Source organism: Nyctibius grandis, chromosome 14, assembly GCF_013368605.1.
Source record: "Nyctibius grandis isolate bNycGra1 chromosome 14, bNycGra1.pri, whole genome shotgun sequence".
NCBI classification, from domain to species: domain Eukaryota; kingdom Metazoa; phylum Chordata; class Aves; order Nyctibiiformes; family Nyctibiidae; genus Nyctibius; species Nyctibius grandis.
The window spans coordinates 13,653,978-13,673,373 of record NC_090671.1 but is presented as its reverse complement, the minus strand read 5'-3'; the positions used below and the strand labels follow the sequence as shown (position 1 = coordinate 13,673,373).

Sequence of the window (19,396 nt, the reverse complement as noted above, 5' to 3'; positions counted from 1 at the left end):
CGCCCGCCCCGCGCTTCCCGCTGCGAGCGGCGGCTCCTTCTGCCCTTTGCCCCCTCGTCAGCTTCCCCCACCGCCCAGGCCCCTCCCTTCCTGCTGCAGCTTAAGATGGCGGCTGAGGTGGATTTCGGGGACCGCGGGCTCTTCGAGCAGCTGGAGGAAGAGGACGGGCCGCCCCCTCCCCTCGGCTTCCAGGAGGAGGAGGAGGGACCCCAGAAAGCCCTGGAGGAGCTGTACGCGCGGCTGCGGGACCGCGAGGAGACTGTGCGGCGGCTCCGGGCGGAGAATATCCTGACGGGAGAGGCAGGGCCTGCTCCGGGGAGGGCGTAGCGGGGCGGGGGGAAAGGGGCGCCGCTCCTGCTGCCGGTTCCCTTCCGGGCCAGCCGTGGCGCCTGCCTTCCTGGGGCTGGCGGCCGCCTCCGGCTTGAGGGGCTCCGGCTTCTCCCGCCTCCCGGGGACCCCCGTGAGGCCGGGCCCTGGGCCTTGGTGGGGAAAGGCCCTGCCGGGCTCTCGCCTGGCAGCCGGGGCCCCGGCGCGTCTTGCAGGACGATGAGGACTGAGCTTGCGGGGAGGGGGCAGCCCCCCCCCCCCCCCGGCGGCTCCGCTCCTGGGGCCGCTGCGAGCCCGCGTCTCGGGGCGGTGGCTGGTTTTTTCCTGGCTTCTGCTTCCGTCGCTTGAGAGGAAGTTTTCTCTGAAAACTTTTGACTTGAGAATGTCCAGTTCCATACCAGCTTCGCTTCAGTTGGCAAAGGAGGTAGTTGAGTTCTTGAGTGCTGGGATCACTGTTAAAACCGTTGACGCTGGACTTCTCCTTTCTGGCTTTCTAGGGAAAAGAAACAGCTGTACATTCACTTTGAAATCCATTTCTAACATAGCTAGAAATAATTTTAAACTGTTAAATTGTGCCTGGTTCCCTAAAGAGTTTTTTTTGGGGTTCGATACTGCAGCAGAGTGGAATCTGAATTTTTTTTTTTATGGTTTATTTTCTATTTACAAGTATGTGCATCTTACTGTTGACTCTTTTTGTGATGATTGTAGGTATTTTTAAAATAAAATACTATAAATCTGACAATTCAACTGTAGTGCATGTAATGAATTACACTATTTGGATTGTCACAGCTAGTCCTCTTTTTCATCTGGGTGTTTGGGTTTTTTTTGCATTTTATTGTATTGTTTCAGCAACAGCTGGATTTGTAAATAATCTTCTGTGCAGTGAAAAGGAAGGTCTGCTCTGTGGAATTCTTCTGAGGTGTTTTCTTGTTTGTTTTGATCCTTTAATTAACTAAGGTGTGGGTCTGTGTCTTCTGAAGAAAGTAATGTTCCTTAATGATAAATTAACATCAAGAACTTAAAAGGAAGCTGAATGTTCTGACTCGTCCTAGGTATGTTCATGCTGACTTAAAATGCTTTGTACGACCTATATGTGTTTGAAATAGAGTTTGTCTGAGAAACAGCTGCCTGAGGTGACAGTGGCTGCCACATATTTTAGAAACCTTGTTTCCATGTCCCCATCCCTGCCCAGATGTTGAGCTTCTAAAATTCCATTATCATTCCTGAAAAGTCTTTTAGACTTGAATATGAAGAACTTAGTTTGTATTGCTGTAACTTTATTTATTTGTATTTTTCTGTTTACAAAACTTATGTGGCCTTTAGGGAAGCAGTTTTTTGTGAAGTTCAGCAGCAGGAACAAGTACATTAAAAAGGTTGAATAAATAAGAGATCTTATTTATAAGATTTTATAACAGATTACTGCAGTTAGAAGAAAACTTGTGTAGTGTGATGTTCTGTTTTGTTTTCTTTCCACCTCACACCAGGCAACCTGCTTTGCTTGAAAGAGGAGGATTTCTGTTTAGGTGAATAGGAACTTCTTAAAGAACAGAACTGGTACTGGCCAAACCTCCTTCTCTCTGTGGGCTACAGACTCTGTGCTGTGCTAAAATGGAGAGGGAATATTTACAGTAAAGCTAATACAGTAACCATTGCCTGTGTTTCTGTTCTGTTCTTCTAGTGGAATTTCTGTGGACAACTCCAAAGTTGATGGACCCCTGTTACAGATTTTATTCATGAACAATGTCATTTCGAAGTAAGTACTTTCCAAGAAAAGCAATCCTGACAAGAAATGGCACTTTTTCTTGTTGTTGGGATATGTTAGTGTTTGCCCAAAGGATGGATATATGTTTTATTCAATAATATAAACTTGTTAAGCTTGAAGGGAAGAAAGGATAATGAGCAATATGACAGGAGGTCTGTTGCTTTGATTAGTAATATCTGTTTTTATCATGAAATGAAGTGTGACTCCCGGGAACTTGGAGTGAGTCTGCCGAGCAGTTTCAGTTTCATGAGTGTTGTGGGTAAATACAGTAAATTAAATTTTCCCTGCCTCTGAGGTGATTGTCTCACTAGTATAAGGGTGCTCTCTAATAATAGATTGCATTTATGTTGGTGGGGGTTGGGAGGAGGACAGGAAAGAAGTTGACTGCCCCTTTTCTCAGTTCTTTAGTAAATAGTAAAAGCATAAAAAAGAAAAAGACATCTGGTGTATGTTTCAGTCTTGCTCATGTCTTTGTCTCTGTATACTTCTTCCCTCTGTTACAGGCAGTATCATCAAGAAATTGAAGATTTTGTTTTTAATTTAGTTCAGAAATATGAAGAGCAGAAGAGAGGTGAACAAGAAAAAGCGCACTTCAATGTTAAGCCACAGGTACTTTAAAACTCAGATTGTTCTTTGGTTCTCCTTCTCTTCCATCTTTATAGTGGGAATATTAAAATACTACACTGCTAAATAGCTGAGTTCTAGATGCTTTTTTCCTGTTTAATTGCGAATCAAGTAACTGTCAAACAAATGTTGTATAACTATTTGTTCAAAAAATAGAGGACCAGGACAAAGAAAATATCCTTTCTTAGTAATTTAGGAGCTCTCTCTTTTACTGTTATTTTAAATTAATTATTTGCATTTTTACTTTTCGTGTCAGCCCTCCAGTATCCTTTTGGAAGAGGACTGTAAAACATCAAGCTCGAATTCTGTTAAAAAAATTAAAGAAGCTTTTAGTGTAAGTTTTTGACTATGTACTCTTCAATGGTAGGTCTGACTCTTCATTCTACATATTCGTTATACACTGCCATTAAAATAAGATCTTGTTAAATTTCATTTATCAATGTAATAGCAGTTAAGTTCAGCATGTTTTGGCCACATCAATGGGAAAAAATACTTATTTGTACAGGTGTGGGCATGTGTTCTTTGTAAATTCTTACAGAGTGGGGGAAAAAAACCTGGAAGTATTTCAAGCAGTGTAAATTTATAGAAATGCTACCAATCTGACCTAAATACTGACACATTTCTGACAATTTTCTGACTTTTTTTCTACAGGTTGTAGGAAGTGTTCTGTATTTTACCAATTTTTGTCTCGATAAACTGGGACAGCCTATATTAAATGAGAATCCACAGCTGACAGAAGGATGGGAAATACCTAAGTATCCTGTTTGTTAAAACAGTTTGTCAAATCCAAAGAATGCCAGTCGGTAAATTGAACTCAAATTTTGTTCAGTAGATTGTACATTTCTGTCAAAACCATATCAGTCGTTACAGATGAATAGTTTTAATGAGTCATTAATGGCTTTTTTACTCAAAAAATATAAGGATTTTGATATGATTGGCTTGCTGAGTTTTAGGCTTATGCTTGGGAAGAGTAAATGCCTTATCCCCATAAATACATGTTTTTATTTACATGTTTTACATTATCCCCATAAATACATGACTTTAGGAATTTCCTGGGCCAGTCTGTAATCAGGTTTGGAATGACAGGGTCATTCCAGGTATGATTAAGCATTTTCCCCTCTAAAATTTGCTATTTGGCAGAAGAAAAGGGCTCGGCAAACTCAGATATGCTCTAAGGTGTTTTTTTCCAAATGTGGAAGCCAGTGAGAAAGTCTTTTAATAAAATTTCGTTATGGAATGCTCTTAACATGCATCCTTTTTAAAGTTGGTTCATTACTGTTTATTAAAGCCAGTATTTGAAAGGTGGGATTGGGGAAGATGTTGGGAAAAGTGTTTTTTAATATTGTAGTCCTCCATCACAAAAAGAAATTGGACAAGAAATTTCTCAAGTAATCTCATCTCCCCAGTTTTCCAGTATTGCTTCCGCCCCAGAAAGAGTCAGGACAAGAACCAGTTTCACAGTTCATTTCTGCAAAATCTAGTTATCAAGCTTGCACTAAAGGTCATTTCTTAGCATTAAAAACTGACTTGTATCTCAACAAAAATTGCAAATCTATAAGCTGGCTAACCGGGGTTTTCTTGTGCCTGCCTTTGACTGTGTATGCACTGTGCTGTAATTTTACATTTGGAAAGCTGTCTCTGTTATAGTGCATTAAGTCCATCCTATTCTCCAAATGATATCTGTACTATCTCGCAACTCCAGATGAAGGAAGTAGATGCCTAACAGGGAAATTTCTCCTAAAATGCAAAGTTAAGTGTGGCTAAACTTTCATATCTGCCAGCTTAGCTTTGATATTATTCTTTAAATGTACTTACTGCATCTTTCTTTAGAGCTCCCATAGATGACATGAAGCCTAAAATAGCACTTCAGAGTGAAATGGTGTATCAGGTTCCATGCTTCTACATGACTGAAGTACTGCACTCAATTAACACATCAGTTCAACTAGTATCTGGCATCTGTTTTTCTTTTTTAAATCAACTGTTAGATTCTGGAAAGTGCTGTGCTTCGGAACTCTGCTGAACCTCTTAGTCTTTACCATGCCAGTTTGCTTGTGGCCCTCTTGTCTTCTCATATGTTTTTAGACAAATGGGCAGAGCAGCTGACACCTTGCAGTCCAAAAGCAAGCTCAAGTAGTATGATATCACCTGTCTTCACCTACTTGAGAAGTGAGTTATATTTTTGAAACTCTACCAAGATATGTTATTAATAAGACTGCTGTGAAGCATATCAGAATTATTAGCTTGAGACTTCTGCCTATAAACAAGAGGGTTGTATTTTTAGCAAGTGCTGATAAAGAACAAAATTGGTTATTGGATAGGAATTGGGTAGGAGGAAACAACGTAAACCCATCTTAGCAAATAGTTTATAGTTCATATAGTTTTTACTAGAGACTTGATATCAAGGACCCATCTGTAACTTAATCTGGAAGAGTCAGTATTCTATTCAAAGCACTATTAGGTTTTCACTGATATTTTAAACAAGATTGAAATTTTGCTTCATCCAGTAGCAGTTCCTTATTGAAATCTAAAGATATCAGCAAGTTTTCAGCCAGATTCTCTCCCTAGATGGACAAGAAATACAAGTAAAACCAAAAAGGTTTGTATTATTCTTAAATATAAAGTTTTGAGCCGAAAAGTTCAGATGTACACTGTGATTATTCCCCAGTATACTAAACCCTTGAACATACTTGAGCAATGAGTTTAAATTAAGTAAACTAGCGCTGAGCTTTGCAGTCAGTGGGTCTCTCTTGTTTGTTGACTTTCTTTAGGAAGGGCCTAAAATCAATGTGTAAAAACTTTCTGAAGTTTATGCTCAGTTCTTCTGTTGTTTGCCTTTTTAGTGGTTGCTTTGTCATCCTTGCACTGGTGTACTGTCATCGTTCTTACTGTTTTGTAGAACACCACCTGTCTGACTTATTTTTATGGGCTTTTAAGACAGACTAATCTTAGGGTTGATTGTGTAGCTTTTATGGGAGGTAAGAAGTAAAGCAAATTGAGTTTCCATATGACAGCTTGTGTGGTGTTCGTAGCATCTAAAGTCACTGATTTCAGATGCAGTGAAGACCAGGCAAGCTTTTAGTGGGAATTTCAAAGATAAAGGGGCATGCTGAGTTAAACTCTGCTTTGATTAGAAATACTACCACCTGAATGGAAAGCAGATTGAAGGGTTGTGCTCATGATATAGGATGGTGATAAAATACTTGAATCACTGCAGAAGGTTTATGTTTTAATACTATGTAAAGACGAAGCAGAAGACACGCTTCACTTAATCTAATTAGAGGCTTCAAGAGGTTGGAGTGTGTGTGTGTGGGGGTTACCCTGGATGCTTATCCTTGTGTCACCCTTTTGTCTTCACTTCTTGTTCCCATCCTAATTTGGTAAAAATGAATGTTCAGAAATGAAATCTTTCTTTAAGATATTGTAAGAGATAGATATTTTCCCCGCTATGATGTTGAAAACGTTTGCTGCCGTGGTATGAATTTACAAGGAAAATTAAAGTTGAAGGCAGGTGCAGTTCCATTGCAGGTTTTCAGTGCACAATTTCACAATATCCATAACTTGTTCAAACTGTGGACCAGGATTTTCCAAAGTAGTAGTCATGCTCTCCTACTTGTTTCTACTGGTAATAGATTCTCAGTATTGTAAAAAGGATCAGACCTCTGATGATACAAGCATAAAAAGAGAAATAGAGATATTAATGTACTACAGGCATATTAAATTGAGGGGTTCCTTAGCTGTACTCTGGAGTTAAACGTATTGTTTTAACATCTTTGCTTTCCTTCCTTTAGACACATAAGCTTTAGGATGTAGGTTTTGTTTTCATTTATTGGCACTATCTAAGCAAATGTTTACAGATTTAATCAGAAGCAGAAATCCTTCAGTGAACACTCATCCATCTGCAGCATGATATAAGGAAAAGCTTTTCCTCCTTTAGGACAGTAAACTATCGGATCAGGTTGCCTAGAGAGATTATGCAGTCTCCATCCTGAGAGATTCTCAAGACCCGACTGGATAAAGCCCTGAGCAAGCTGGTCTGGTCTCATAGCTGACTCAGCTTTGATTAAGGGACTGGATTAGAGATCTTTTGAGATCCAGCCTGAATTATTCTATGGCTTTTCTATTCCCTGTTAAAGGAATAGATCTCTATTATATGGGATATAAAAGCTCCATTTCTGCCTGGAAGTACTACTTTTCCACTGTAATTTTAGTTCGCCTCTTTCTTTCCTCTCCACATGCTTTCATGTATCCCCCTCCCCCCCCAATGCTGTGCCTGTGTTTTTCTCATTTCTTGCGTTCTTCTTAGGACTGTGAAATAAACAAAATTCTGTTAACTGTATTTTGAACACTGACATTAAGCAGTCAATTTAAGAGAAGCAGAAGACAGCATATGAAATCAGCAAGCAACGCTTACATTTACATTTTTTCTTTCTAAGTTTGAAACAAAAAAATCTAACAAGATTTAAAATAATTAAGTGCATTTAACGTTGCAAAATTATTTTCAGGCTTAATTTCTTGTGCATTTTTTACGCAGGCCAAAACCGCATTGTTTTAACTGTGGTTCTGAAGACCATCAAATGAAAGACTGTCCAAAGGTAAAGTCTACATAAGTATTCAAAAGGCTGCTGCTCTCCAAGACATGTTTAAGTGTAACTGCACCATTTAAAAAAAAAATAGGTGCATTGGGGTCAGAATGTACAAATGGTTATTCATCTCTGTTGATTAGATTATACTGTTCATACTTATAAATTCTATCAGAACGTTAATTAATTTTGTAGCATAATGGTTTGAAAGTCTCCTTTGATTTAAGGGGGAACATTTGGCAGTTTGAACAGTCTTCCTGCCTGTTTTACAGCTCTGCTAGATGAATGCAAATACTCTTGTTTTTTGCTATGTAGTTTTCATTACAACTACAGTTGTATCACATGGCCATGTGATAAACAATTAAGCATGCTGAGGGCAAGGAGTACCAGTTTTATGTTGGGTGAAGGAGTACATAAGCTGTAAATTGCGCTGTAAATTGTCCAAATCTAAACTTCCCAATTGTATTATCTTTAAGCCACGAAATGCAGCTCGTATAAGCGAGAAGAGAAAGGAGTTTATGGAAGCTTGTGGTGAAGCGAGCAATCAGAATTATCAGCAGCGTTACCATGCAGAAGAAGTAGAAGAGAGGTTTGGAAAATTTAAACCAGGAGTAATTAGGTATCTTTTTTCCTTCTGTTAGCTATTGCACTGCTTTTCTGGAATACCTTTTCTACCTTTGGAGTGCCAGATGTTACTTTCCAGAGTTCTATAAGTCCATCTGCTACTTTTAACTATTGGTGTATTATGTTTGAATTTGCTAAAAAATATTTTGTTTGATAACCTGCACAGATATTTTTCAAATGAGAACTCATTGCTAGCTTTAATAGTCCTACCCTTTCCCATGGCACTTTCCCTAATGTGGGGAGACAGATTTTACTCTTTGGCTACTCAAATTGCAAATATATTATGTTGCTGATAAACTACAAATGCATGCAAGATTCTGAAAATCTTGAGCTTTAAGTGTGTCCCCCCCTCTTTTTCTATTAAAAATGTTTTAAAAAATCAATATGGCTGTAGCAGTCTCCAGAGAAATCATCAGTAAATTTAGTGTTGCATTAAGTTGCACCCTTCCTGTTGTGATAGCTACAGTTAAGGCCGTGAATCAAAAGTAATAAGTCAAGTAACTTGTTCTCAGTGTAGAATTCATTCTCATGAAATGTTTAAGCATATGAGAAAGGAAAGTGTTAAAAGTTACCTTTAACTTCAGAGCTGGTTTTGACCTAAAATTGTTGTATCTGGGATTGACAGGCAACATAGTTCGAGCTAAAACAAAGTTATTTTAACTTGATAGTTTAAAATTCAACAAAGTGTTCGTAACTTCCTTTTGTCAAAACTCAGTTATGGATTTTACTGGAGGACTTTTTGTTTTCTGTTTGTTTTCTTATCTTAGTGGGGAACTTCAGGATGCACTTGGTGTCACAGATAAGAGCCTTCCTCCGTTTATATATCGCATGCGTCAGCTGGGTTATCCTCCAGGTTGGCTCAAGGAGGCTGAAATGGAGCACTCGGGTCTTGCGCTTTATGATGGAAGAGGTGAGGACGGTGCTGTGGGAATGCAGTGTTCAGTATGCAGGCTGTTTATTTATGCAGCTGCACCCTATTGGGGAGACAATAAAGCACCTATTTTGTAAACCTTCATCTTCCTCATGGAAGAGTGAGAAAGTTATAAATCAAGTTTTCTTTTCTAAAGTCATGTAAAAATACTCCACTTTCATCTAGCTACGCTGTGATAATGAAGTAACTTTTATAATTATTGGATTGCATAGCTGAAGACTCTCAGTGTGATTTCACTCTAATCAACCCTTGATATTAGAACATGGAGTTCCTGTGAAACTGCCAGACTTGCAAATAGCTTCTTGTCAAATTTCCTCTTCCTTTTTTGAATAAGCTTCTCTTCTTACGTTTTATGAAAGAAACCACAATACTTTCTAAAGTTCAATAACTTTTATATAAGAGTAAGAAGACCACCAGCAAGCAAAGAATACATTTCTTGAAACCCAACTTATCAAGTAGTTTACCAGCTTTTTTACTAATGACCAACATTTATGCTGCATCTCAGAACAGTCCTGATGCCAAATTTTGAGGCTAGTAATGGTACGTAGAGTAGTAGTATTGTGAATACCCAGTTAGGTTTCTGAGGAAGCTTCATACATGTATCCAATAGATTGGGTCACTGTTACTGCCTTTGTGGATTATAAAGCCTTCTATCAATACTTATATTCCAAAAACCAAAACCTTGTTCTTAAATCCTGTGGATTTTTTTCAGTAATGTTTATTAGCATCAATAATAATTATATTTAATTATAGGTGATGATGGAACAGAAGATGAAGGAACTCGTGAACCAAAACGCATCACTTACGATGTCTCTAAGTTGATAAACTATCCAGGCTTTAATATATCTACGCCAAGTGGGATCCCAGATGTAAGTCGCTGTCCTCTGCCTTCTAAACAACATGCTGAGTAACATTAATTGCTTGTAGCCAAGTTTAACCTTCTATATTCTGCATCTGACAATTTTCTTTCAACAGGCTGTTATCTTTAAGCAGCCAGTTGAGGTAATTGACATGACATCCATCTATCTGATACCTGTCACAGCTGTGTGGGTAGGGTCTGTGCATTAAAAAGAAGCACTTGTACTTTCACTTTTGTAGCTTTATGTTTGCCCGTTTAGCAGCCTCCGAATGTGGTTTTTTTCAGTATTCTTAACCAAAGTCTGTCCTCAAGTTTTTTTCAGTTTTCACTAAAAATTATCATTTTTTGCAAAGTAAGCCTTTTTCATCTGAACAGTTATTTCAAGGGGAGGTTTGTAGTTGTGTTACAAATGTTGAACAGTAGTTGCTATGAAATGGTTAACAAGACATTTTGTAAGGTGATGACTTGTTAAAAATTATTATTCTTACTACCCAATCATAGTGCATTGCTTCAGTTGTTTGTGTTCACACGTGAGAGTGCTTTGGTTTGCCAGAAGTTGCTACTGAAGATCTATTTACTCTGATAAAGGAGACTTTTGATGAGAACTTGATCTTGGTTTGTTAATCTCTCAGTGTTTCCTTTAAGTTTTACTGTCATGTTATTATTTTTCTTTTTTTTTGCGCTGTAGGAATGGCAGGTATTTGGTTCCATCCCCATGCAGCCATCTCAGCAGAAGGATGTTTTTGCTAACTACCTTTCTAATTTTCATGCGGTAAATGTATCTCATTGTTATTAGAAAAAAAAAGTAGTTGTCTTGTAGTTAGTGTAGCTAATGTTGATCTCTAGTTTGTATAATCTTTTGTGCACAAGGGAGTAGGCTTTCTCATTGATGCTACCGGTTGTGAAATGCTGATGCTTGGCTTATCTGTTCTAACAAACAGATGCTTCAAGTTTGGAACAAATTCCATTATTTCAATTAATATAAGCAGATCCCTATTGTGCAATGTTTTATAAACAGTTGTGAAAAAGGTTACTATAAATTTCTACAGCCTAAGGGCAGCCTCAGTTCCAGACTTCTCAAATAAGTGAAAAGCTTACTTGCCATAGTCATGATTTATAGTAACTTTATTATGGTGACTTGAGAACATACATGGTAGTCCTGTCCTGTATAATTCTCAGGTCTTGTCTAATGTGACTCTAGCCTGGTGTTATCTACTGCAGAATACTTCCAGTTAAGGATGGAAGATGTATGCTCTGCTTTCAGTCCCAAAGTGTAATGCTATATAGAATTAAATGGTAAATTTTAAGCCTGCCAGGAAGGGACGTGCCATACTTGTGTTGTGATGGTCTCATGAGATCTAGGTGTCAAGATGGAAACTTGGTTGTAATCCTATGTTAGGAATGCAGACAGTCTTTTCTTTTGCCACTTAAACCTGAACAAGACTACAGTTCTGTTCAGCTGCATTAAATCTCTCAAACTTCAGTGTCTGGTTTACACACTGGGTCATCAAATGATTTTATAGTTATGAAATTGCTTTAAATATGTTGTTATAGCTGGAAATGTTACCTTGTACAATTTAATCTTGTACTTCTTTTGTTTTCCTTGATAATTTCTCTTCAGCCAAGTCCAAAATCTGGCACTAAAAGGGCTGCATCTCAGTCAAGCTCTCATCATTCAAAACGACCAAAAGAAGATAATGTGGAGGTACCAGCAACTGACATGGACCTAGATTCTGGTATAGTTATTCTGTAATTTTTTTTTCCTAGTTTCAGTTTTTACTTTCAAAACAACTTGCTCTGAATTGAAATGTCAGTGTCCATAAAGAGAAACCGATGTGTTAGTATTTGTTATGGTGGTAATTAATGTAACTGCTAACATATGCCAGCAGTGTCCTACTATAGTTGCATTTGGGTCTCTCTACAATAAGCATTCTCTGTTGCTGTGATTGTCGTATCTTCCAGTACCAAGCAGGAGGTTTCAAGTGTGCTCAGAGCAATTGGAATATTAGGTTACAAATTCCAATCTCTTCACTTCAGGTGTATCCTAAAGAGACTTCTGCTATGAAGACCTCCAAATCCTTAAATATTTGGATGACATAATGTAGGAAGTTACAAGCTCACAACTGCTTAAAAATGAGTCAAACTCACAGGAGGACTTACAGTGTTGTTTAATGTTAGAGTAGCTGGAGAAGCTCCTGGCTTTCCTTTTGGATTTCCTGTGAAGAAACCCTTCAGTGTGTCTCCGTGTGGAATAGGTTTGTTCTCAATCAATTCAAGACTGTTGTGTCTTTTTTTTTTTTCACTTTGATTAGCTAGCAGAGTTAAAATCCCACAAATCGTAGTTTAAGTGGATATTAAAACCTTCAGAAAGTTTGTTCTATCTCAGCTGAAAACCAGGGATGAGAAATGAGAGCATTGGCACTTTGAATCTTGTCCTAGTTAGATTTCAGGTGCTAATAGATGTCTTTCAATCTGTTTCTAGATCTGGAAGTGTCACAAAGATCTCAAACTCCTAGCAGTTTTCAGTTCCAACCTCCGCTGCCGCCTGGACGTCCATCGATGTCAACTCCTCCTCCTTTACCAGGAGGAACACCTCCACTAAATCTTACATCAACTCAACCTTCAATACCCACCCGCTCTCCTAGGACTACTCCACCGTTGAATCCTTCCAGTGATGTTCCTCAGCCAAAAATAGTGGACTCAATCATGGATGAGGATACTCTGACCTTGGAAGAGCTAGAGGAACAGCAGCGATTAATCTGGGCAGCACTAGAGCAGGCAGAAAGCACAAACAGTGACTCTGATATTCCTGTTGATACACCTTTAACTGGAAATTCTGTTACATCATCACCATCTAGGAACGAAGTAGATCTTGTTGCAGAAGTAAGATCATCTGATAAGGTGATTACAGTGGAAACTAGGTTTTCCGACATCAGTGAACAGATAGCAGAAAATGAACGTTCTGTAACAAGTCCTAATCCAGGAGATAGTTTACTTAACTTGAAGGAAAATCCCGATAAAACAGATTCTGAAGGCTTGCTGGATAACACCATGCCTGCTCCCAACTGTGAGGTTAACAATGGAGAAAATACAGGTGGTAATAAAGTGGTCACAAGCATTGAATCATCTGCAAAAAACTCCAGTCTTGTTCCTGATATGAGCAAGTTTGCTGCAGGCATAACACCATTTGAATTTGAAAATATGGCAGAATCAACAGGTGTTTATCTACGGATAAGAAGCGTGTTAAAAAATTCTCCAAGAAACCAGCAAAAGAAAAAGACTTCACCTTAACTGGTCTTCCTTTGTTTCGTTATGTGCAAATCCCTGCTTCCTTTTCTCTCCTCCAGTTTTACAAACTTGGATAACCTTCCTCATCCGTTTGTGGGAAGGAGAAAATGTTGACAAATACAGCTCTGCCCCGTTCTTCCTTGGGACTGCAGTTAGTGCAGGGCTTCCGTATTGACCAGGACCACCAATGCACACAGAAAATACAGAAGAATTTTCCCAAATTGCATCCTTCTACTAAAGGATAACAGGACTGTTGATTTGTTAAGAGCTATTTACTTGCCAATACATGAAACTCTAAAGAGAGTTGGTGGTTTGCTGTTCGTTATTTTGGCTAAGATTTCTATTGTTCTTGAGTTTCAGGTGGATTGGTGATTTTTTTTATATTTGTCCTTTGTACAATATTCTGTACTTTATACATTTTGCTAATTATCCTGTAGATAAGTTTAATATATTCAGAATGTTTTTAAAAAGGTCTAACATTAAGATGTCCCACATCAAAATCCTGGCAATTGGATGAAAATCATTGGGGATTACCAGCATTATCTTCACCATTTCAAATATTTTTATAAATTATTTATGTGGGTCAGTTTTAATTACCACTGTATCTTTTGTAACATCATCCTTCATGTAAACTTGCTGTACATACATGTTCATTGTTGTGTACAGAGGTTTAATAAATGAGCTTTTGTATAAAGATTTTTTTAATTGGGAGTCCTAAACCATCAAACTGCTGATTTTTGAAAATTAGCTGCTGAAGATAATTAGAAAAGCTGATTAAAACGAGGATGAATACAGTTAAATATTCTAGGAAAGGTCGCAACTATTTGCTTCAGGTTTTCGTAATCAAGAAGCTGTTAAAATTATTTTAGCTACTTAAAGAGAACCTTGCCATACCATTCAGTTTTCATACTCAGAAGAACTGCCCACTCCTGAAAGCTTAAAAGTGTTATAATTCTGCTGATTAATTGTTCTAACGCTTTTTTCCCCTTCTTTTACTTAGCTTCAGAGGGACCTGTAGGTGAAATGACTGTACATGATTTGCATTGCCAACAGAGGGAGTAGTAGATTGACTTAACGGTGTTCGGTGGAGCTGGTAAAGCATTTGTCCTTACATAAATGCAGGAAAAAAGTTTTGCTAGCCAAGGGAGATACTTGAAAATACTTTGGTTTACTATGCATCTAAGAAAAGACTTGTGAAGGGGGATATTTAAGGTGTTTTTGATAAGATCTCTTCAGAGACTGAACTTACTTCTTAAAATTCTGGGCTTTGCAGATAGTACGTATTTCCCAAAGATCCTTACAATATATATTAGTACTCTCTGCTTTGAATCATTAAGAGAACCCCAGGTTTTTTGTAGTTAAAGCTCTTATATTTATTTCCTTTTTTTCTCTCTAAACTTTACAGGAAGGGAAAACCGAAGTGTCTTTATATATGAACTGCTTGTCTTCCGAGAGGCTGAAAAAACTTTTTGCAGCATATACGAGTTCAGTTTATGTGGTTGCATTTGGAAAGCAATGGTCAAGGTAAATGTTCATTGTATGTGCTAAAATGAAAGGCTTTTTTTTCATCTTTTTATAGGAGACATAGTATTACTTTCTGTACCAGGAATGGATAACGAAATAATATGTTGCTTCCAGCTTCTATGCACTTTACAAAGTAAAAGTCTATTGAGAAGTCTCTGTTGGGAAGCATATAGAGATCTTGTACTTTCTCCATGCCTCCTTCTCCCATGGAGTTAAAAGCTAGTAAGGAGAGTTTACACAAGCCATTATGTGCAGTGTGCTGCATCATTTACATGGGGATGATAATGGGATGCAGGGCATGAGGTAATGATTTCAGCGTACACGCCTTTTGGGTGTGTTGAGGTGCTCATATTTTAAACATGCAGTTCTCTCTCCACACCTTAGAAGATCTTTTTTTAATAGCTCTTAGGAAATGCTGCTTCTTTACAGGAGTACTTGTGTACTTCGGCCTTGCTTACAGTTGCCCCAAGATGAAAATCATCTTTATATGCTTAGTACCTTTTAGTGCTCTGTGTTCACAGTAAATTCATAATAAATCGCCCTTCCACCTAATTGATCAGAATAGATAAATCTTCAATGTTTGTACAAATTCTCAGACTTATCACCAAATTAGCTGTTAACTTTATTCTTCCAAGATTTATACTGAAGGTATTAGAGTATGGGTAAATTCTAGTTTAAATGTGTTAAATCCTAATTTTGTAAGGCTTTGAATTTTAAATTGTTCAGCATTTTTTATCACTCTTGTATTTGCTGCACACAAACTACTTGGAGATACAGATACCTGGTCTAGTGGAAGGCATCCCTGCCAATGGCAGGGGGGTTGGAACTAGATCTTTAAGGTCCCTTCCAACCCAAACCGTTCTGTGTTGCGATGATCTTTTTCATTTTTGGAAGATGCTGTCTTCTGGTATCTAAAAGCAAATATTATTTAGGGGATCTTGGGGCAGGAATGGACTGTGTTTGGGTCCACATTTTATATCCACTGGGATTTTTGTTCGAAGTGACTGGACTAATTGTTAAAGACAGCAGATGTTTTTGTTCTTCACCTGTAGTCTGCTACTCCTGGAAGCGTGTCCCACGCTGTCGCACTTGCATACATGCTTGAATTAAAATTCCCACAGCTGGGATTGTTCCCATTTAACAATCTTGGTTTTTAACATAAAAGACACGTATAATAACATCATGCCTTGCCTGGCATTTGAGCTGTCTGGGTATGGTATTGAGGCTATCCCTGAATCCTGTTCTGAATTAGAGCATGAACTATTAGACTTAGACCACCTATACCATATATTGAGAACTCTTCTTCTGTTTTTTCTTATTCTATCCATCTTAAACATCTGTAGATGTTTAGTTTCAAGTCTGAGGCTGCCAAAATGCAAAACCTTTTTCACTAATGATCTGTATAACCTGTATATTAAAACAAAAAACTTATCCCGTTAGCCTAAAAATTTCTTTGCTTACCTGGTAAAGCAAAAGATAGCTGGGAGTAAAATACTTCCATTTGTTACTCTTTCACGTTTCAAATTGTAAAGAAAACTTATAAAAGTTTCTGTAATACTTCTTTTTTCTTAGAATGAGATTTTTGTAATGCCTATGTTTTGATCTCAGAAAAGCAGACAGCCTGTGGCAGGAACTGTATAATTTTTGTTTTTAACTTTTAGTAATTAATTTGAAATAAGGATAATCAAACAAAATACTGGGCACTCAGAGATGTCTTTTAAAATTTTCCTTTCTCTGGAGGTGGCGGTCAGTATGGATAATGCTCTGAGAAGACTGAGCAGAACCAATAAGTAAAACTCCTACTGTGTTTACCTCTACTATAAGACAAACAGATAGTTAGGGGTGGGGAGTTGTCCCTGCTGTTTCTCTCATGGTTAGGAATGAATTTATCTTGATCTCTTCGGTATTTATCTATACTTCACTGTTCCTATCAAGTGCTATATATTGTTGCTACACTGAAGATGCTTGTAAGTATTGAATTTCTTGAATCTGTCAGGTGTAACTACTCAAATGGGGTTTGTATATTGAAACTGCTATCAGATCACACTACAAGGTCTGAGAAGAAGCTGACTAGCAAAATATTTCTGGTACTTTTAAGTCACGTTCTCATGGTGATGGGTGTGGCATAATAACCTAGATTAGAGCTTACTAAAATGAATGACTAATAAAATTTGTAATGAGGTGGGTATAGTGTGAGCAGGCATCACTCAAATTTTCCCACAGATTCCTGTTGGCGTAGTACTCATGTTTGTTTACAGCATTTGGAACAGCAAAAGTATTTAAAAATGCTTATGCACATCTGAAAATATCTAATCTGTGCAAAATATTCAGGGTATCAGTCGGGTAGCTAGTTGTCTCTTAAAAAGATTTGAATTTCTAACTTACATTTTTATGACCTAACTCACAGTGTGTAAAATGTCATGAAAAGAGAAATAGCTGAGATTGTAGAAGGTGTCTGAAAGATGTGATAGCTGCTATGAAGAATTATTTTTACTGCAAACTCTGTAAGGCAGAATAGCTGGGAAAAAAAAGAGAAGAAAAATGAAGAGGAGGAAAAAGCTCAAATATAATGAAAGTGTTTCAAATGCATTGGTAGTTGCCATGGAACTCTGTAGTACCTTCATTTTGTAACATGGCTGTATTGCCTCTGGTAAGTAAATGCCATTGAAGATTGATGCTGTTCCTAAGAATGTGTTGTAGAGTCATACTTATATTTTGGGGGGTGGGAGGGGATGAGTCAGAGGTAGGAATGGTCTCGATCCTTGGAGAAGCTTACAAGCAGGATGGATTTAATAACATAGTAATTATGTGTGACAGTTGGACTCTGCGTAAACTTCAGTTAACTACAAGCAACAACGATTCGACATAAGACTTTTTACAGTGTGTATTTAGCGGTCATCCAATGACTGAATAAAAATTTATTTACCCTTTCTTTAGAACTCACCACTCCAACAGGAACAAAAAAACCTTCTGCTTTGCTTCTCTGTAGGTGAGAATTCAGCTTTTGTTGGTATTTACATGAGGTAGAATGATTTGCATAGCCCATCTTTTTTAATAGACTATGATTTCTCAGCTGTCTGTGAAATGAAACACTCATAATCAAGATTAACATTATTGTTAAATTAAGTACCTTGTTTAAACACGCATGCAGAAAGGATTCTTTAAATACTGTGTTTAAATACTGTTCTCTGTTTTTTTTACCTATGTTGAGTAGAACAAATAATGTAAAATTGGATGGAAGTTTGTCTTGTGTAGCACACCAACGAAGAACACGGACTTGCAGAGGTTTTTGTACTGCTGCTGGGTACTACGGCTGACCTAGGGAAGGAAAACAGTAAGTATGTTAAGAATGGAAAGACTTCTTGCAGCCTTTCAATCCACTAAGCTGTGACAGTAACTACCTAGTCTGCAGTATTTTTTTGGAACTGTTGCATACGTGATAATTAAGGCTAAAAAGGGCAGTTTTTCATCTCATGTAACCTATCAGTCAAAGACTGCCAGTTTTAGTGACATAAATTTAAAGCCAAAAATAATAAAAGTAATCATGAGGCTTCAGGACACTAAATCTCTTTAGGATCAATATAGCTGTAAATAGATGAGCAAAATGTACCACTCGGGTTAAAAGGGGAGAGGGGAATCGTATTGTGTTTTTGCAAAAGCAGAAACAACTACAGAAAATAATAGTGCAAGTTTCTGTGCTGGGATTTTTGAAACAGCACTTCTGTGATTAAAAAAAAAAAAAAAACTCAACAAAAAAAAACAAAAAAAACCCCCAAACAAACAAAAAAACAACAACAAAAAAAAAGGCAAGTAGTTGCTTTTTCTGAAGCAGGTGTGACCATCAGTTCTGTATAGGAATTGCCAGATGTACATACTGAAGAGATCATTCAGAGGAAAAAAAATCTTACACTCAAAATCTTTATACTTGCATGGATATATCCCATTGAATATAAAAGTGGATTCCTAAGTCAGGATATCCTTAAATGCAGTTCTTAAAGGACAACATTTTAGCTATTCTGAAAGCTTTGATAATTTTGGACCCTTCGCAAATCTGAAAAAGGGCAGAAACAATTGCAACTGATGTTCCCATGTTATTGAAGAGAACAATTTTGGTTCTAAAGGAGGCCTTATACTTGTGGCCAGGATGCCAGTAGTTATGTCAGCATCCGGAATTTCCTTGGAGCATCCAGCAATTCCTGTTTTTGTAGAGTTGTGAAAATGTCCATATATTATATGTTGACTGATGTGATCATGCAGTTCAGAAAAGAGAGCCACTAAGACTAGAATCAAAGATATTCTGGCTTTCAATCATATTTAATATAGTACCAGCATCTTTTTTTATAATGATTGCTACAAATTGGATGTGAACGTACTGGATGTTGCTGTTATCACAGTCTGTGATACCTCCATCTTGGTGTAGACTGGTACACGGAAGCTAAGTCAACCATTTCTAATTGGGATGAACTTAAGTGACAGTTGCTCTAAAGCTACTTTTTCATGGTTGATACCGGTTGAATGATGGATAACTAACTCCCTTGTTTCCTGCAAGATTACTTTGATCTTGCAGCTATGATTCTGTTCACTAGGAAATTACATGAAAAACCAGTGGCATATTCACTTTACAGGTAGAAGCTTTTGATCTGTGACATCATTCACAATTCTTGCTTTGGTAACAGGAGATTTTTAGCCTTGCAAGGGAGCAAAGCAAGCTACTTACACATTTGAAGTATATTGAGTCTGTTATTTTACCACTGTTATTTACTGCTTGCACTTCATTACGAGTTCTACAAGAACAGCACAAAGCTGCAACTCTTAGTTTCTATCTTCGAGAGTAAGGCAACTTCTAGTTGCTGTGCTCTGTACTAACCTCAGTCTAA

General features: G+C 37.7%; 1 protein-coding gene across 4 annotated transcripts; it reads left to right on the top strand.

The window, feature by feature from the left end:
• The first annotated feature begins 8 nt into the window (after nucleotides 1-8).
• Nucleotides 9-13,671, top strand: ZCCHC8 (zinc finger CCHC-type containing 8). Of its 4 annotated transcripts, XM_068412523.1 has the most exons (14): nucleotides 9-285; nucleotides 1,339-1,379; nucleotides 2,006-2,080; nucleotides 2,593-2,698; nucleotides 2,970-3,047; nucleotides 3,365-3,468; nucleotides 5,244-5,309; nucleotides 7,245-7,305; nucleotides 7,770-7,912; nucleotides 8,685-8,827; nucleotides 9,602-9,717; nucleotides 10,396-10,479; nucleotides 11,329-11,443; nucleotides 12,190-13,671. In XM_068412523.1, the coding sequence occupies exons 1-14, from the start codon at nucleotides 106-108 to the stop codon at nucleotides 12,996-12,998; spliced, it is 2,121 nt and encodes a 706-aa protein (XP_068268624.1). In that variant the 5' UTR covers nucleotides 9-105; the 3' UTR covers nucleotides 12,999-13,671. The 4 variants fall into 4 exon arrangements, with proteins under 4 accessions (XP_068268624.1, XP_068268625.1, XP_068268626.1 ...); XM_068412524.1 differs by lacking the exons at nucleotides 9-285; nucleotides 1,339-1,379; nucleotides 3,365-3,468; nucleotides 5,244-5,309; XM_068412525.1 differs by lacking the exons at nucleotides 9-285; nucleotides 1,339-1,379; nucleotides 2,970-3,047; nucleotides 3,365-3,468; nucleotides 5,244-5,309.
• The last annotated feature ends 5,725 nt before the right edge of the window (nucleotides 13,672-19,396 follow it).